The 20,682-nt window shown below is 39.3% G+C and overlaps 1 protein-coding gene across 2 annotated transcripts in view; it reads left to right on the top strand.

Annotated features, from left to right (window-relative positions):
• The window catches only part of LOC124172840, a 101,531-nt gene that overhangs the window by 17,684 nt on the left and 63,165 nt on the right, over positions 1–20,682 (top strand). For both annotated transcript variants that reach the window (XM_046552334.1, XM_046552335.1), the window contains exons 4-5: positions 2,584–2,793; positions 16,796–17,404. In XM_046552334.1, the coding sequence (XP_046408290.1) occupies positions 2,584–2,793; positions 16,796–17,404 (819 nt within the window). The remainder of the gene's footprint in view (positions 1–2,583; positions 2,794–16,795; positions 17,405–20,682) is intronic.

The following is a 20,682-nucleotide window of genomic DNA, read 5'->3' on the forward strand; positions in this document are numbered from 1 at the left end:
CGAGGCCCTTTCGGTGTTGGCTCTCGCCGTAGCGAGGGTTTCACCGCCGGAAGACTTTCATCAAGACTCCTTAACCTCTGTAATTGCTAGCGATCTGTTAGAAATGAAGTTAATGGAGTGCTCAGTCTCAAATTTATGTGGTAAACTGTCGTTCGATAAATATAATGATTGGCGAAACAATGCTTTGCATGATTTTTATTCAGTGCGGTGCTTATAAATTGCTTGAATAGTTAGTTGTTATTTGAGTAAGGAAATTTAGTGATGCAAAAAAACATCGCCTTTCGTCTGGATTTATGCTTACGTTTATCGGATAGATGTTTATCTGTCGCCGCACCACTCCTGTTCCTGTATATCTGTTCGCAACAGGTATATTGGCTATTATTTGCTCCACCTCCAGTAAAGCGACAATTCGCTATAGCGAGTGTTTATAAGTGCACCGTGGGGTGTCGTAATATCGAGGTTGCACTGTAAAAAGTGAATATCGGCTCCTAGACCTCACAATTCCTACGCGAAAAAAATGTTAGCGTATCATATCTGGGGCATTTTTTACGATGGGAATGCCAAACTATGGCATAAATACGAGTTCCTGTCTTCATCGACGACAATAGCAGCAGTGACGCAAATCCTTCTCCATTTTTGTATCTTCCAGCATTTGCTTTTTGGCTTCGCTATGATGGTCGCCCGAGTGAGCGTCGCCTGGGCATCATAATCGCTGAAACATCGTCGCAGTTACAGGAAGCAAAATTATCGTGAACACGGTGAAAAAAGTGATGACAAAAATAACGAGTTCAACACGGAAAAATGCCTTGAAATCACTTTTTAGGTTCCTGAAAACCATTATGTCAAGTAAAACCTTGCGCACCTACGTAAGAATTCATTTTGCAGAAATTTTTGCTAAAACCGTAATCGCAATTAAGAATAAACACACCGTTTTACACTTTGCTTAGACTGACTGTATTACCACCCACAAAACGAACAACCTGCAACGCCCGCCTTTTCGCCTTTTATTTCGTGCGAAATTTAAAAGACTTGACGCTATCGCAAAGCTTAGGTGCGATAAACGAATGACGGTCTCAAAATTTTTGTGATGTTATCGCTAAATGACGTTAAACGGGGTGACGTAGAACGAGGACTCACTGTAGATGCGATGACTGGATGTCTATGATATTTTTATGCAAATTTGCCTTTTCGACGGCAAAATTCGTACATTTTGTGCCGAGCCCAGTTCAAATGCTCTGCCGACACTCACCGCTTAAAGCATGCGAGCGACTGGCCAGCTGCTAGTTGGCTGGGACTATACGTGGCCACGAACTACAAAAGGGCGCGGGCAAGCCACACCTCCGCCACTATACCTCTTATTCCTTAATTTATTATTGTTCTACAACATAATTATTAAAAATATTCTGTATTTTGTCATATAACTGTGTTTCACTACATTTTATCGTCATCTAACTCATTACGAAAATATAAAATAGACGATACAAAATGCGATAAACTGTTATTGAAAGTGCGATAAAATAAAAATGAAAGTGCGATTTACACGTATCTCTAGTTATGATGTATCAATTCATTATGAATAACGAACAACAACTGAAAACGCACTAACGAATACGTATTGTACGCTTTAAAATTGTTTAGGTTAATGCCAGGGTTGATTGATTTAAATCATGATTTAAATCACGATTTAAATCACTTGATTTTTATTTTTAAAAAATCAGGTGATTTAAATCATAATGTGATCTATATGTTTGATTTTTAAAGAGTCAAGAAAAGGAAGCTGTAAGTGTATAATTTTGATTTATATTTATTAATTATTACAATGAATCGACAGTTATCAGCACAATGGTGGCTCTTAAATAGAAATGATACTGTAGGAGTGCATGTAACATGAAAATTTAAAAAAATGGCTTTGGTTAGAATACTAGTGCATCCGTTGAAAAAAATTGTTTTCTGATTTAACTTCTAAGCGTAGGCACCATACAAAGTTGCAATTACAGAATTTTTCTAAACTTCATATGCTTTAGAACCGCATGATATAGTACATTTGATACTTCCATTGGCAATTTTATATTATGCTGGTGTAATTTTTAATTTGATACCATTGGCATTTCCATAGTTCTCTCCCCTGATTGACTAAATGTTGTATTAAGTTTAGAGTATGTTGCCTCTTATTGTCTCTGCAAACGATCATTCTCCAATATATGCTTCCCAAATAGTTAGTTTTGCAAATAACTGAATTTTTGATGAATGGAGAATCATAAAAATCTCATTTAAATCAATAAAATCCGATTTTAATAAAAAAAATCAACAAAAATGACTTTTTTGAAAAAATCATGATTTTTATTGACCCTGGTTAACGCACCTAAATGACGAGAATCTTAGTCATCTGTCCGGAGCATTCGGGAAAAAAATGACAAGAATTCTACCCATCCGTACGCAACGTGTTGAATTCAGCCCAATAAATGCCCAAATTTTGGTGCATTCCATTACGATACAAAGAGGTTTTACTGTACAGGCCTATTGAGTCGGTTTGCGGTGTAGTCCGTGGATGTGATGTAAAAGAGTTTTTTTCGTTTGTTGCAGCGTGAAGTCCTGAAGATGTGCCTCACCAAGTCTTCCTCTTCCAATCCCAAGGATGTCACTCCCGATGGCTCAGTTCTGTCGTCAGGGGAGAGGCTGGAGCAGGCGGAGGATGTTGGAGAAGATGCATCTGCAATGCATGGTGGGACGAATCCTACCTCTGATGCGGAAAGGGAGGGGAGCCTCACCTCCAGGGCACTGCGTTGTCGGAAGGTAAACACACTCATTAACCCTTAACCAGTGACGTGCAATTCTTGTGTTTACAGTAAAACTTCGATTTTACGCACTTTGATTTTACATCAAGTCTCGTTTTTACGCAGCGACACTCAAGTCCGGCCGGAAATCGTAGGGAATTGCAATGGTGAAACTTCCACTTTAACCGCGCCCTCCCCTGGCTGGTCAGATACCTATCCTCACAGGAAAAACCCTCGTCCCAAATCAAGGCTGCCCCTTTCACCCTTACCCCCCCCCCCCTCTCACTATTCCATTCCGTGTCTAACCCTCACCCCTGCCCTTTCAACCAGTCCTTTTCCTTTCCAATAGATGTCCTCACTGTCACTTGTGTACTTTTTATGTATTAATGTATGATGCATGCAATATCAGTCACCTGACGATGCAACCAAGTTACAAAACCCGGGTGGTGCCCATAATAGGGTGGTTTCCTATTATTTTTTTATGGCCTTAATCGAAAGATTATTACTCCTGGAGTACGTATTTCGCGCTTTTAGATTTGTAAATGACAACATCTATTTTTCGCCATTAAATGAAAAATGAAAATTTTCAAGCGCGCGAAAATGCGACGCTTAAGTATGAATGCCGGGAAATATCTCCGTACGTCGTATTTCTGGTTCCCCCTCCCGCCCGGTGAGGTGACCTTGAGGCGAGGCTTAGCGCTGATACGTCGCAGGATGCTAGCGGATAGCTGAGTACCTTGCTGAATGGTAGCGCTTGGCTTAAAAAAGGTTTATTAATACCTTATCAAACGAAGAAAACTTTCCGACCTTAGCCAGTTTTAATAGGTGATTATTAAGACATGTTTCCCTGAGCTCTGTGCCTCATGCATGCATTGGTAATCTCAAACGATGTATAACTCCTATCCTCTCGTGTAGAAACTAGGTCCCTGTGACGTCATGCGGAGTGGCATCGCGTGGGCGCCAATCTGGCCTTTTTCAAATGAGGATAAAATTTGACCCTTGCCATTCGTCTAAACCGGTATTTCAAAAACCAAATAATTTGTGTATTATGAATACACTAATGGTGGGTAACGAATCGCAATCAATGCCTTTCGTTTTCTTTAATGAAGGAAACTACCCTATTGTTTACATAAAATTAAAATATTCCATTAATCAGTTAAATTCCTGTTTGAATCCTTTAAAGGCAATCACAATTATACGCCAAAATCTTGGGTTTCCTGCTGCATAGGCGACCTAGTCAAACATTCTCACATTCATAGTTTAGTATTCGAGCTATTCGAAATTCGAGGTATTCGAATATTCGAGCATTGATTTGATATTCGAATTCGATATTCGAATTCGAGAAATCTACTATTCGACCCATCCCTAGTATAAATGTATGATGCATGCAAGATCAGTCACCTGACGATGTAACCAAGTTACGAAACCCGGGTCGTGCCCATAATTAAATAACAGTGAACCTTACAAAGTTTTATTCCCTTGCTTCCAATATGGAGAGGTTTCACAAAGTAAAGCCTGAAGTTATTAGTTATATTTTCGATTTTGCATCTTTTCTTGATTTTACGCAGTTTTTCAATTTTACGCAGCACTACTCCAGCCCCATAAGAGGTCGCTAATCTTGATTTTACGCAGTTGTCTTTCGTGGATATTGACAGTTACTTATACCACTTATTTTTTAAGTGCGCGACCCGGGTTTCAATGAGTAATCATCATCATCAGGCGCTAATTATAATTTGTTTATCTTGTTGTTACCTAGTTACTTGATGAATTTTAAAACGGACGCCAGAATAGGTGAAAAGGATGGGTATAGGTATTCATTTATAAGGGTACTATCTTGATTTTCAATAATTTTTAAAATTTCTAACTGTTCCCTAGAATCCAGTTCTCGGTGGTCATTGCAAAAATTTAAAATATTCATTTTAAAATCGCTTCTGTGGCAGTTACATATTAAGTGCTTAGCAAAATTACTCTTTTCATCTTTATTATGTTTGTAAGCACTTAAATGTTCTTTTTTCCTGATTTCAAAACTTCTTCCTGTCTGTCCCACGTATACACCATTGCAATCGCTGCATTTCAAAGAATATACTCCACATCTATCCAATCGGTCTATATGGTCCTTGCATTTAACGATCAGTCTCCTTAAGGTGGAATAAGGTTTAAAAGCCAAGCGGAATTTGTCCTTGGGTAAATGATGAGCCATTTTCAGAGAAAGTGAATTAGTGAACTTAGTTGTCTTTCGACTTGTTTTGAAAATCCCGACTGGAGCATTATGAAGTTAGGTTATTTATTCGTCTCAATGAGTTGCAAAAATGAATACAGGAACGGTTGAAATGACGTCGCGCTGTTGAGCGTGAAACTAAAAACATCGCGAATCTAATTATTGCTTCCCCCTGCGCCCTCTCAGTAATATTTCAGGCTCCTTTACGAACGCGAATATCGCTCTTAGTTCAAATTTTCCATAAAAGGATATCAAAATCTGAAACTTACGGCAATCGCCGTGTATGTATAACTACTTTTGATTAAGACAGATGATCGCCGGAGATATTAACACTATCACCTTTCGTTTATTATTCGACTTATTGATCGACGCTGTTTATAACATATTTATTGTAATTACAGTAGATGTTCGTTAATCCGGAATTATGAACTACGGAATATCTATCCCTAATGGAAGGTTTTCTAGAATTTTGCCAACACTATGTTTTCCGTTGCCCCAGTGAAATATAACGGCGAAATGAGCCATTAAAAATCCTCCCGTACCAAAATTTTGGCTTCCAAGGAGATCCAAAAAAGATAGTTGTACTTCTAGTATGGATTTAAGTCGATGGTGATGCAACACAATGGTAAAAGCAGCATGCGTTGTCTCATTCCGCGGGCTAACCCCATATCTGTGGGACGAATGGAGGCGAGGGAAAGTTGCTTGAGCGGCACACTTATCAGAACTGACTCAACTTGTATCTCATTGTCAGTGGGTTTAAATGAAATGTGATTGGAACTTGAATAGCTATTAGCTTGACTCCGCTAGGTGGCAAGCGTTTATTTTTTAACAGAAGGGGAGTTTATGCCCTCGGAAAATAACTGGCGTCGTCAATCGTCATGTAATCATTGAAGTCAAATTCAAGACGTGAGTGATAAGGCAGTCCCTTTAAACTCAGGAATGGATTGGCACCATTAAATCAAAATACAAAAAGTGTCCTGTGTTGTTTTCATGCATGGGGAAGCAAAATATTACGTGAAGCTGAGTCACACGGCTTGTGAGTCGAAGGTCTTGGCGCTGAATTCGTGGAAGAATGCTGACAGAGAAGCTATTCCCGGAAGACTCAATCTACTAATGCTAAAATTTCATGGGGAAATGCTTTTTTAATGCGTATAAATTATAAAGAGGAAAAATTGTTCTGGACTATTAATCATTTTTTTATTCATCACTGGCGGCATGACGGCAGTTCCGCAGTTATTTAAATAGCTCACTTAAAAAAAGTGATCTAAACACCGGAAAATCTAAATTTCCGAATATATCCCGGGTCCTGTGTGCTCCGTATTATCTATGGTATGCTATTTAGAAGGAGGTAACCGACAGCTGGGGTCATTAGCGCCATGAAGTAATGTCTGGGGGGATAGGAACCCTATGTTGGCATTAACCAGGTTGTAATGATAGGCTCCAAAGGGACCAGGACTTAACGTCACATCTGCTGGACAGAGTGGTGCACTGGAAGTGCCCTCCACATTACTCAAGTAGGGATAGGGCCATCTCGGATAAGTTTCTGCTACTGCCAGGACATGAACCCAGGCCCACAGGGTGTAAAGCCTTTGTGATGTGTTAGCAAAATTTTGCTCCCTGTTCATGGGTGACTATCAGTTTGGATGACTATCCTCAGATACCTCATTTCTTAAATCTCCAATCTTTGTTTGTCTGCAGGTGGTTAAACGGGTATCCTGAAAACTGCTTTTAATGAGAATATTTTCGAAAATTAGCTTCTCTGCGAGCATTTAGTATCACCATTCCGAAATTTCTCCTGGGTAACATAAGTAATCTTAGTGCCAGGAATGCTAGCGATTCAACCATGTTGTTCAACCGTGGGAAACATTGTTCAGGAATGCAATGTTGTTTCTCCTAATGTAACAAGTTCATCTGTGGTGTTGCTTGTGAGTAAATAAGATTATTTGGCTTCATTTTCTTGCCTGCAAATGAGAAATTGAATCCGGAAAACGTATGTACGACGTGATTGAAAAGGATTTCATGCTCTTTCACCATAAAACCTCACATATGAGACTTTTTCTGGTTCCGGTTCTGGCTTAAATCAGAACTACATGTACAAAAGTGTGTGATTAAGCCTTCTAAAAATAATGAGCAAAGTCTTATCCTGAAAAATATACTCCTCCTCAATACCAACTCTTGATTTTACACACTTTGATTTTACACAGTGCCCATATTTCGGTCCCTCCAACTGTGTAAAATCAAAGTTTTACTGTATATGTTAAAATAGTTCTTGGAGTGTAGGTCAATGTATGTTATGCAAAAAAGGTTTACTTGTGAAATTTTTTTTAATTGAAGGTACAGTGAGTCCTCGTTCTACGTCACCATGTTTAACGTCATTTCGCGATAACGTCACGAAATTTTTGAGACCGTCATTCGTTTATCGCGCCTTCGCTTCGCGATAACGTCAAGGCTTTTAAATTTCGCGCGAGAAAAAACGCGAAGCGGCGGGCGTTGCAGGTTGTTCGTTTTGTGGGCGGTAATACAGTCAGTCTAAACGAAGTGTAAAACGGTGCATTTATTGTTAAATGCGATTACGGTTTTAGCAAATTTTCTTCGAAATGAATTCGTAAGTAGGTGCGCAAGGTTTTACTTGACATAATGGTTTTCAGGAACCTAAAAAGTTATTTCAAGGAATTTTTCCGTGTAGAACTCTGAGTTTTTGTGGTCACTTTTTTCGCCGTGTTCACAATAATTTTGGTTCCTGTAACGGCGACGATGTTTCAGCTATGATGATGCCCAGGCGACGCTTGCCCGGGCGACCACCATAGCGAAGCCGAAAAGCAAAGCTGGAAGATACAAAAATGGAGAAGGATTTAGGTCTCTGCAGCATTTGTCGTCGATGAAGACAGGAACTCGTATTTATGCCATAGTTTGGCATTCCCATCGTAAAAAATGCCCCAGATATGATACGCTAAAATTTTTCCGTGTAGGAATTGTTAGGTCTAGGAGCCGATATTCACTTTTAACTTTGTTTCGTATGGGATATTATGTTTCGATTAACGTCATTTCGTTTATCGTCACATTTTTCAGGAACGGTAAGTGACGTTAAACGAGGACTCACTGTAAATATGTGCTGCAATATACTTTGAAATAAGTGGTGGTGTTATGACTGCCACCATGAGTATTTCAGGTTTTACTTTTTTTTCTACCTCCGTCATTATTCCCCTATCAAGCGAAGGAAACTTTCTGAACTTAGGTATTTTTAATGTGTGATTATTATGACATGTTGCCTGAGCTCAGTGCCTCATGCATGCATTGGTAATCTCAGATAATGTAAAACTCCAATCTACTCGTATAGAAAATAGGTCCCCGTGACGTCACGTGGAGTGGCATCGCATGGGAGCCAATCTGGCCGTTTTCCAATGCGGTTAAAATTGGCCCTTGCCATTCGTCTAAACCGGGATTTCTAAAACCAAACAATTTGTATACAGGTGGTACTCGACTTTCGTACATTCGACTTTCGTACAATTCGCACTTTCGTACGTTCAAAATTGACACCTTTTACTTGACTTTAGTACGCTAAATTCGGACTTTCGGATGTTGGTCTGTAATTTTTTTAAAATTCCCGCGATGTTTATTGCGCATCCCAACATTCAATTGTTTCAAATGGCAGTATATGCGAACAATACGAACGTATATAATGAAGGGAATTGTTGGTAATTGACTCTAATCTAGGTGATTTATTTGGGAGAGAGACTGCCTGCTATAGGCTCCTTTATCAAGAGAAGAAGAAAGCCTTCATTGAAGATATTTTTCAAAAGAAGTTGACTAGACATCATCGAATAGCTTTCAATAAAACTAGTAAGACCTTCTTTCTAATTGTGTTTTTTCGTTTGAGTGCTGTTTAATTCATGTAAACCTTCAGCAACGATATTGCACAAAATATCACCCGAATTCCGTTTGTCTTTTGTCTTTTTTGAATAACATGTGGAATATACGCGATCACGAATGTCACCTGCCAAATATCGAATTTTGGTGTAAAAATTAAAAGGTATCCAGAGTGCGGGTTCAACGAATACATTTTGTTATGCTTCTTGATATGTCCTTTTATTTATAGTGGACGTAATAAGTGGAATGTCAACTTAATCGCCAAGATGAAGTTTCACTCGATAGCCAACGGAGTTCTTGTTTTTTAAACTTTTATTTGCATTTTCTGCGTATTTTCGAAAGAAATTAGATGATTTGAGGAATGGTATTAACATTAACATTAAAATTTAGTGAATTGAAATAAAATCCGTGAAAAAAAAGGTTTTAGTATGTATATTCCGCTCTTTTGGAACGTAACCCATAATTAGTATGGAAGTCAATGGTTCGACTTTCGTACAAGTTTTCGGGAACGCATTGTGTACGAAAGTCGGGGACTGCCTGTATTATGAATACACCAATGGTGGGTAACGAATCGAAATCGATGCATTTCGTTTTCTTTGATGGAGGAAAATATACTACAGTGAGTCCTCGTTTAACGTTGTTGATTTGTTCCTGAAAAAGTCGACGTTAAGCGAAACAACGTTAAACGATGCAGTGTTTCCCATAAGAAACAATGTAAAAAATTTAAATTGGTTCCTAGCCACGTTCCTAACAATTCATTTCTTCGTGAAGAATCCAGAATTTCCCGGGCGAGAATCCAAGGAGGCCAATTATCGGAGCCGTAACTTTAAGCAGACTTTGTGACCAATCGGGAGACACCTGAATCAGGCCAAAACGAAAAAATCTGAATCTGACACTCGGAAGCACGAGGATGAAGGGCGAGTCAATTTTCGTGATGATATGAATTCTTTAACCCGGCGGAAATCGCGAGAAACATTAATTACCGATTATTCACTTCAGCATGATAACGATTCATTCGAAACGAAACGAATTTTCATAACGAAAAGGTTGGGAAGAAGGCATTATTAAATGAAATATAAAAACTAAAAAGAAAGTATTTTAATGGCGAAACATCGATATTTTCGGTAACAGAAGAAATTTTAATTGTAAAAACTCGACCTGCAAACCTAAAACTCGACCGATCTCTCCAGCAGTTGCACCTTCTTCAATTCTTTTAATAATACCAAGTTTTTGTTCTAATATCGCCGTTTTTTCTTCACGTCTGAAGAACCGCCAGGATAGCCACTCTTCTTCGTGGACATTTTTTTCGGTTGGCATCAGAGAAATAAACGGATAATGGGTAAATGAGGCGATAATTATTTGCTCAGACGCATATTTAACATACGCTACCCACACCAACCTTTTCTGTCGAGCGAAAATTACCAATCGCATTAATATAGTAATATTTACTATACATCAGATGCGCTTGCGTCCTATTCGCCATTCATTTTTTTTTCGCCGCGCATAATTTGAACAACGTTATCGCGAAGCAATAGCGACGTTAAATGATCAAGGGTTTCAATTTTTGGACAACGTTATCGTGAAACAACGTTAAACGGGACGACGTTAAACGAGGACACACTGTATTAAAAATGAGGAAAAGTATTGCAGGAAGCGTAGATGCCAGGAGCAAGTATAAATTTACGGAAACATCTGGGTAGAGGGAGGGTAACTCCCCATCATTAGCCCGGATAATCGGGAGTGAACTGTTTAAGTTTATCTATACCTTTATGAGTATCTTATTTCTCCCATTATACTCCCCCTCTGAATATAGTCCCCCCCCCCCTAATTTTGAGGCTTCAGTTTCGGGAAAAGTAAAAAAAATGCGTTTGAATGTAGTCCCCCCCTTTACTTTTACCACTGACATTTTTGGAAAAAAAGGGGAGACATATACAGTATATATTTGAAAAAATATTCAGTAAATCTAAGACCTACGTGTATATATGATTTTACACTTTCCCGGCGAACAACTTTAGAAAAATCTTCTCGGGATTGCGCGCGGGTTAGATTATTTAAGAGCGCCGACGTTTCGGGTACCGACTCGCTACCCATTCTCACGGCTACTGATAGAAAATTCGAAAAGACCTTTGAAGCCCAGCGTTAGGAGGAGCCGGATTGGTCGAGATCCGATTGTTGTCGCGGAAGACCGTGGACCAGCGTAGACTTAGCTCTGGCAAGCATAACTCTTTTAAGGGTTCTATTCCAAGAGCTGCTGATCGAAAATCCGGTGTCTCTGTTTACTTTCTTATTTTCAACTTTTATTTCAATCGCCTCTTTGGTTAAACGGTCCCAGAAATGACTCTATCGCCATAAAACTCTGGTGTCATCCCACCATATTTTGTGGTCCTCATCCAAGCTATGCTCGACTATGGCTGATTTTTCCGGTTGACCAAGTCGGAGGTTAGGAGGTTTTGAGGAGGTATAATATCGAAACCATCCATCGCCCTATGACGAGTTTAAGAGATCGCCTCGTCTGTGTAAAAGATCCAATTGGCCTTATGACTCCTGGAGTTTATAAAATCCCCTGTGAGTGTGGAAATGTCTACGTGGTTGAGACTGGGCGAACAATACGTATCTACTCGTCTCAAAGAACATCAAAGGCATTTCCGACTTGGTCAACCGGAAAAATCAGCCATAGTCGAGCATAGCTTGGATGAGGACCACAAAATACGGTGGGATGACACCAGAGTTTTATGGTGATAGAGTCATTTCTGGGACCGTTTAACCAAAGAGGCGATTGAAATAAAACTTGAAAATAAGAAAGTAAACAGAGACACCGGATTTTCGATCAGCAGCTCTTGGAATGGAAACCCTTAAAAGAGTTATGCTTGCCAGAGCTAAGTCTACGCTGGTCCACGGTCTTCCGCGACAACAATCGGATCTCGACCAATCCGGCTCCTCCTAACGCTGGGCTTCAACGGTCTTTTCGAATTTTCTATCAGTAGCCGTGAGAATGGGTAGCGAGTCGGTACCCGAAACGTCGGCGCTCTTAAATAATCTAACCCGCGCGCAACCTACGTATATATTTGAAAAAATGTTCAGTAAATCTAAGACCTACAGTCCGGCCACCGAGAGTTGTCCGATGACAGGCAAATGGGGTAGGGGGCAAGGTTGCTAGCTAAGAAAGGGAAACGCCCACATCACATGTAAACAAAAGGGTTCTGTGAAGTAAGGTGTCAGAAGGGACGATGAGCGTGAACGATCCAAAGGAAGAATCCTTTGTTTTGGCGATTCAAAGGAAGGTCTTCATTTGGTGGTTCGAGCTTTTTTCAGTGCTTCATATGCATGTGACAACGTTGCATGACTAGGCAAGGGTGTGAGGTGCATTTGGGGGACAGCGATTGGTAGCAAACCATGTTGGCTAATGGTTCTCCGCCCCTCCTTTTAAAGTGCCATCGGACAACTCTCGCTGGCTAGACTATATGTATATGTTTTCTTCTTTCAGTTGGCTAAAACTTTTATTGCATAACAAACATTGACCTACACTCCAAGAACTATTTTAACATGAATTAAACGAGGTCAAGTAAAGTAAAAATAAATAATTATTTAATAATTACAGAAAGCGAGCGCTATTGCATGATTTTTACTATGATTTGAGAGAAAACAATGTGATCTCTCTTAATTCAACCGTCACTTAAAATGATTAGGATAGTTGGATACAATTTTTCTTATTTACAGGCGGTCCCCGACTTTCGTACACAATGCGTTCCCGAAAACTTGTACGAAAGTCGAATGTACGAAAGTCGAACCATTGACTTCCATACTAATTAGGGGTTACGTTCCAAAAGAGCGGAATATATGTACTAAAACCTTTTTTTTCACGGAATTCATTTCAATTGACTTAATTTTAATAATATGTTAATAAAACTCCTCAAATCATCTAATTTCTTTCGAAAATACGCAGAAAATGCAAATAAAAGTTTAAAAAACAAGAACTCCGTTGGCTATCGAGTGAAACTTCCTCTTGGCGTTTAAGTTGACATTCCACTTATTACATCCACTATAAATAAAAGGACATATCAAGAAGCATAACAAAATGTAGTTGTTGAACCCGCACTCTGGATACATTTTAATTTTTACACCAAATTTCGATATTGGCAGGTGACATTCGTGATCGCGTATATTCCGCATGTTATTCAAAAAAGACAAGAGACAAACGGAATTCGAGTGATATTTCGTGCAATATCGTTGCTGAAGGTTTACATGAATTAAACAGCACTCAAACGAAAAAACACAATTAGAAAGAAGATCTTACTAGTTTTATTGGAAGCTATTCGATGATGTCAGGTCAACTTCTTTTGAAAAATATCTTCAATGAAGGCTTTCTTCTTCTCTTGATAAAGGAGCCTATAGCACGCAGTCTCTCTCCCAAATAAATCACCTAGATTAGAGTCAATTACCAACAATTCCCTTAATTATATACGTTCGTATTGTTCGCATATACTGCCGATACTGCCATTTGAAACAATTGAATGTTGGGATGCGCAATAAACATCGCGGGAATTTTTAAAAAATTACAGACCAACATCCGAAAGTCCGAATTTAGCGTACGAAAGTCAAGTTAAAGGTGTCAATTTTGAACGTACAAAAGTGCGAATGGTACGAAAGTCGAGTGTACGAAAGTCGAGGACCGCCTGTACTGTGTAAGCGTGAAACATGTATCGCTGAAAATGTCATTCCATGTACGTAATCGCAGCTGCATTAATGGTCTCCAGTTGTCTCGGTACGATTTGCAGAGGTAGTTAGGCCATCTCGGGGGCGTCTCCTTGGTATGATAAGTGGAGGTTTTACGATATAAAGAGGTTCACTACAAAGAGGTTTGCCTATAAATTTACACGTAAATCTGACGGGACCGTAGGGGTGGTATGAAGTATGGAGGTTTATGATGTAAAGAGGCTCACTACGTAGAGGTTGTACTGTACCTCCTCAAAACCCAAATATGTATTGTTTTAAGATTTTTCAAATATTGTTCGCCGGGAAAGTGTTAAATCATACATAAGTGGGTTGAAGTGTACATTGAAGGTGCGGCATGCCCAAAATTACGTTGAACAAGGAATTATGCGTGAATTTGTTTTGCTTTGATGGGCTGAATACCCTGTCTCTGTGCATAATGAAAAGCGTTCCACTGTGTTGATTTCTGTAGCTGAATGAACACTGAAATTGTTTGAAAAAACTATAAAAACTTTTTCTACCATTGTTATAAACTAGTCAAATATATAGTCTCTCGTTATCAAATACGTACATAGATTTATGAAAGCCAAAATTGGGTGCTTCTGTTGAGTTCAATTCTATGCGTTTTGATTTTTTGCATTTTTTTGTTATATCTGTCCATAATGAGTATGTTTATTAGGGGTGAGCCGATAATCTTTTTTTCCGATAACCGATACCCGATATTTAGTACTGATAACCGATATTTAGAGCCAATAACTTGATCTGGTCCAATATTTCAATCTTAAAATCCAGAGAATGAATGAATACTTCCTGATTTTCCTTGATGAGAGGTAAATGCATAAATAACGTTATGGTAGAGGAAAAATTATATCGGTTATCGGTGCTCCGATACCGATATGCCGATAGTCCAATATCGGCCAGTGTTTATATCGGAATTAATTATTGGCTCACCCCTAGTGTTTATTTACCTTTTTACGTGCAAAGAGGTTCACTACATAGAGGTTTTACTGTATATGTACACACATTATCTAAAGCAGTACTGCTCCATAAACTCGACGTCGTGCGTATTTACTTGACTACTGTTGCGGGAGCAGATGATCCTCTGGATCTCCACGCGAAGCTTAGCTTAAAAATACTTGATCTCGGAACGAAAGCAGACGACATTAGGCAAATTTTGAAAGTAAATTTCAACTGTTTAATATAAAATGTTCTTGTAATTACGTCGTAATCTAATAATCTTGCGTGTCATCAGTCGATATATCGATCGATTTTACAATCGAAATGGTACAATTCCAGAAGCGAATGTCTACGGCTGTTGCCGTAATTTGAAAGTCAATATAATTTTGCCCAATTTTTATGATGTTTAAAAAACCAGTTGACTTACTCCGGGTTGTTGTTATATTCTCCGAGTACGCTGTGAGAAAGAAAAATGACTTGTCTTTGCTTGTCTGAGCTTCACTCGTCCTCGTTCTGTAAATATATATAGGATAAATCACGGGAGATAGACGCCGTAATCATGGAATCTCCGGGATGTCCATGAAAAATTGCGATTTTTATTCACATGGTATTGTTTTTCATGGTAGCGCTCATTTTCTTGATTTTAAATGTGAAAAGAGTTCAGGAAGGCGATCCTATGAGAACTACCGATAGTAGTTGTAATTATGACGACTTTTTCACTGATTGCAATAACCCCGACTGCTATTATTTACTTTCCTCGTTAGTACGTTTTCCTGGTTAGTACGTTCATTTTTCGTGGTCCCTTCAGAAACGTACTAACCAAGTTCCACTGTATATATATCGGATATGCGAAATGATTCTCCCACGGCCAATTTGAACTTTGGCATGCATAAGTTTTCACCCGTGTGCATGACTGCATGATAAGTGACTTTTTTTCATGTGGCACATTCATCTGGATAAATAATTTCTGTTGTTAAAAAAAAAATTGCCGGCTGGACTATATGTATATGTTTTCTTCTTTCAGTTGGCTAAAACTTTTATTGCATAACAAACATTGACCTACACTCCAAGAACTATTTTAACATGAATTAAACGAGGTGAAGTAAAGTAAAAATAAATAATTATTTAATAATTACAGAAAGCGAGCGCTATTGCATGATTTTTACTATGATTTGAGAGAAAACAATGTGATCTCTCTTGATTCAACTGTCACTTAAAATGATTGGGATAGTTTGATATCTTTTTTTCTTATTTACTGTGTAAGCGTGAAGCATTTATTGCTGAAAATGTCATTCCATGTACGTAATCGCAGCTGCGTTAATGGTCTCCAGTTGTTTCGGTACGATTTGCGGAGGTAGTTAGGCCATCTCGGGGGCGTCTCCTTGGTATGATAAGTGGAGGTTTTACGATATAAAGAGGTTCACTACAAAGAGGTTTGCCTATAAATTTGCATGTATATCTGACGGGACCGTAGGGGTGGTATAAAGTATGGAGGTTTATGATGTGAAGAGGTTCACTACATAGAGGTTTTACTGTATATCCAAGGTGCCAATCAGTCATGAACGTAACCTTATGAAGGTCAATATTTCTCATGCGGTCCGAAATATGGTAGTTTCCTTCATCAAAGAAAACGAAAAGCACTTGTTGCAATTCCTTACTCACCATTAGTGAATTCATAATCCACAAATTATTGGATTTAAGAAATCCCAGTTTAGACAAATGTTAAAAGTCAATTTTAACCTTATTTGAAAGAGGCCAGACTGGCACCCATGAGATGCTACTCCATGTGACGTCACAGGGACCCAGATGCTATACGAGTCGTCAGGAGTTTTACATCGTCTGAGATTACCAATGCATGCATGAGGCACAGAGCTCAGGGAAACATCTCTTAATCATCACCTATTAAAATTGCCTATGCTCGGAAGGTTTCCTTTGTTTGATAAGGTATTAAAAATCCTTATTTAAGCCAAGCGCTACCTGCTAGCAGGGTACTCTACTACCTGCTAGCAGCTCGCATTGTAGCAGCGCTCATAGCCTCACACCAAGGTGACCTGACACAGTGGCAGCTGAAACCAGAAGGATGTCACACATGCTTTTCCCAGCATTCATACTTAGCCGTCGCGTTTTCACATGATTGAAAATGTTCACATTTCAATTAATCGCAAAAAAGAGATACACCGTCATTTAAAAATCTAACATGGTGAAATGCGTACTAATCAACACTAATCAAATCTAAGACCGATATATCTATATGTTTTCTTCTTACAAGGATCAGCAGAAGAGGCACTCCCGCATCCTTCGGAGAAAACCTACGGAGGGTCCGCAGAGGGAGAGAGACGAATACGTGGCACCGAACTTCATCGAGGGCTTCTCTCTCCCCATAGAACTTCTGTACAAGTGCCCTCTGTGCGGACACTTTTACGAGACGAAGAGAGGCCTCACCACTCACTTGGTCGCGACCCACAACCAGCGTACGGCCGAGTGTCGCAGGAAATCCCTCAACGAAACGCAGAGACCCAAGCACCTGGAGCGGAGTGCTGCGAAGAGCGTCGACCCTTTGTACATCAAGTGGGGACTCAGAGAGTGTTCAGTGGTACTCACGGATATTTTCCCAGGGGGAGTGGGGTCTCCGCTGTTATCTAGGGCCTCCAAGAACTCCGATGGGGGTCGTTTGAAGGGTGTGCGCAGTGGTTGCGGGTCTGAGGATGACTCGAGGAGGGGGGAGGTCGAGGGATGTTCGTTGCGTGGCTCAGACAGTGGGGAGAGGTCGCCTTCAAGCAGGAACACCTGTGAGGAGCACCGTGTGGTGTCCTGCGGGGAATGTTTGGGCCGCACAGTAGATGGTGCTTCTCAGGGCGGTGGAAAACAGCGGGGTGAGGTAAGTGCAATAGAATATTTATTTATTTTTTTATTGAATCATTCAAAAACACCCAAAACGGCCTTTACATTGAATAGACTACTTAAAATCTCCATCTTTAACTAATATAAACTGTAAAAAAACTATAAAAAGGGTATTAAAAAAAGGGATTCAAAAGATGGCTTGTTGAAGCTGCCTCTTGAATGATCTGATGATCTTACATTTGCGGTGAAATTCGAGAGAATATCCGATTTAACTTCTATGAAAAAAGGCCCTTGTAATGCAATAAAATTTGATTCTCTCAGTTCTTTGTCGTGAGCCAAAATTACAGCGGCTATTTTTAATAACCTCTCACCAACCTTTGAATACAAAGGTATTATAAACGAATTTTGCCATAAATACTGATTAATGCATATCCTAAAAATTCGTAAATTTAATGTACCAATAGGGAATGTATTACGTAGACACATATTGTGAGAAGCATTCCATACCATTGCAGGAATAAGAACTGCTCTACCCAGATAATTACTCTCATATTGTAAGTACTCTCATTGGTGGAAGTATTCTCCTACTGAAATATGTATGTGGAAGATGATAACCTCACTCTTCTCGGAAAAGCTCATTTGGCTATGATATAATGCCGTTTTGCTGAAAACCCTAAAAATAACCGAAGAACTTCGTTTAAAAGTTCTACAGGCATTGCAAAATGAAAGGAATACATTGATGAACTGACATTTAATGCAACAGTAACAATTAAAAAAATTAAAATTGCACTGGCAACAATAAACTGACCGCAAAAGTATGCCGGGATGGGCTGCCTTCGGGGAAAAGGGTCGAGGATTATATTTGCTCAGTTGCCGCGGAAAGGGTCTGGGACCCCGCTAGGAAAGGTCATTAAGGGGAGGAAGCGACTACCTGGTCAGTCCCGAGCCGAAAAAAAACTCCGTACGGGGCGAAAAAGAAAATCTCAAAGCCTTCGTAGAGCCAAAAGCAACTTCCCGCGAAGGAGCTCGGCGCGAAAAGGTTAATGTGGATGCAGGAATGTTTAGTCTTTGCTCTGAATCAACTCGCTTTACGAGTGGATTTCGGTCCACTTCCTCAATGATTTCAATCTTTTTGTAAGTTGTAATCTGCTTCACTATTAGTTTTCTCTCCAATTCAATAGGGTGGTTTCCTATTATTTTTTTATTGCCTAAATCGAAAGATTATTACTCCTGGAGTACGTATTTCACGCTTTTAGATTTTTTAATGACGATATCTATGTTTGAAGTCCTATGAATATGATATAGTGTATCGAAACTAGTCAGGAAAATAAAGTTCCAAATTGTAGAAACAGCAAAGTTTTTCATTCACAAATCAGTATATCTATGTTTAGCGATTAAATGAAAAGTGAAAAATTTCAAGCGCGCGAAAACGCGACGTGTAAGTATGAATGCCGGGAAATCCCTCCGTGTGACGTATTTCTGGTTCCCGCTGCCTCTGTGTGAGGTGACCTTGGAAGCTTGAGCGCTGATACGACGCAGGCTACTGGCGGGTAGCTGAGTACCCTGCTGGCTGGTAGCGCTTGGCTTAAATAAGGATCATTAATACCTTATCAAATGAAGAAAACTTTCCGACCTTAGCCAGTTTTAATAAGTGATTATTAACCCCTCAACGCCGTCATGCGTACCCAGTACGCGCCCTTTAAATTTCGTATGCCACCGTCATGCGTACCCAGTACGCTTCCTGACCTACTGTATATAATATTTTTTCTCCGCCAGATATTGCATGTTAAATTAAAACTAAGTACTCTATCATTTGAAGAAATGTTTTTCCTCTCCAATAAAATATTCATAACGGCTTTATGACTTCAAGATGTTTTTAAAATGCTTCGATAAAATTCCGTTTTAAACCAGCGCGTTGACGACTTCGGTCCAAAAACTCAACGCCTTCCTTCAACTGTTCTATCATGAAAAAATCCGCCTATTCTGCTTGAGAGACGTCAAGAAGGAAGATACCATATCTCAAGCTACTTTAGCTTGAGATATGGTATCTTCTAAGCTGAATGCCTTCTCTCCGTCTTCTCCTTGTTTGTCGTCACCTCGAGCCGCAAGTGTGTTTGGTCCGCCTCGTTAGTCCTAAGCGTCCTAAGCGAAGGGGCCATGTGCCTCGCTCTGCATTTATTTTTTTATATTTTTTTTTCTGGACAGTAATCAACGAAGATAAGATTCCATCTAAACAGTCAGCATATACCAGGGCCCCTTCGAGATATTTTCTCGTCTCTTGAGGGAGCTTCTAAACCACGAGCTTCAGTCCACTAGAGTCATTCATGCTGTGTGCTGTTCTTTCTGGCAATATGTTGAAATTCTCATCAGGTGTACTTCCTGTGAGTGGTATTTTTTTATAATTGGAGATCCTACGAAATGGGAATAGTATTGAAAGGCAAAATAGAGACTCGGAAGTCTGTTTGTGTGTTAGGTTATAGTAAATTCATTGTTGGGGTGAATTTCAAGGACCTGTTATTGCATTCGTAAGTAATGGAAAGAAAACGCCATTACAAGTGGTGTATGAAGTTATTTAGGAGACTATTGAATGCGGCAGTCCAAAATTCATATATTGTTCATAGGAAAAACACGTATAAAAATTTCAATTATCATTTCGCGTGTCATTGGTCGAGGTAATATTTTTGAAATATCCAACGTCATACGAACTGTTTGGACATGGCCGTGATTCAATACACAATTTAGTATCAAGACTCGTAGAAATACATTACCTAAAGACAATTCCTGCAGCTGGGAAGAAATCAAAGTTTCTCAAAAGAGGTGTGCAGTTTGTGCCTAATATGGGAAATGAAGAGACTGCGTGTACTGGTGTGAAAAATGTGCATTGGGATAATGTTTGGATTGCTTCAAATCATGTCTCACAAAGCAGATTTTCTAAGGTAAATCATTTGATTATTTACCTATTGACGTTTGAAACATTAGCACGTGATTACCTAAATGAAATGATACGGTAATAATGGAAATAGGTCAGAGAAGTGGGCGGAGTAGTAAATTTTCAAGTAGGCGAAACGGGTAATCCTATCGAAAGTATCCAATCTGTTATGACCTTTTCAACCCCAAATGACTGAATTACATAATGTAATTGCATTTTTTTAATGCATGGAATGTTAGAGATCTCGTAGCTTATTCGAAACCAAATTAAAATCTTTCGAAATTGGAAATTTATTCATTAGTTCATAAAAGGAGATACATAAAACAATAAATTTTTTTTCAAATCGCCCGAAAAATTATTATATAGTAGCGTATATTATTACGCAA

Source organism: Ischnura elegans (assembly GCF_921293095.1).
Source record: "Ischnura elegans chromosome 13 unlocalized genomic scaffold, ioIscEleg1.1 SUPER_13_unloc_3, whole genome shotgun sequence".
In the NCBI taxonomy this organism is placed as follows: domain Eukaryota; kingdom Metazoa; phylum Arthropoda; class Insecta; order Odonata; family Coenagrionidae; genus Ischnura; species Ischnura elegans.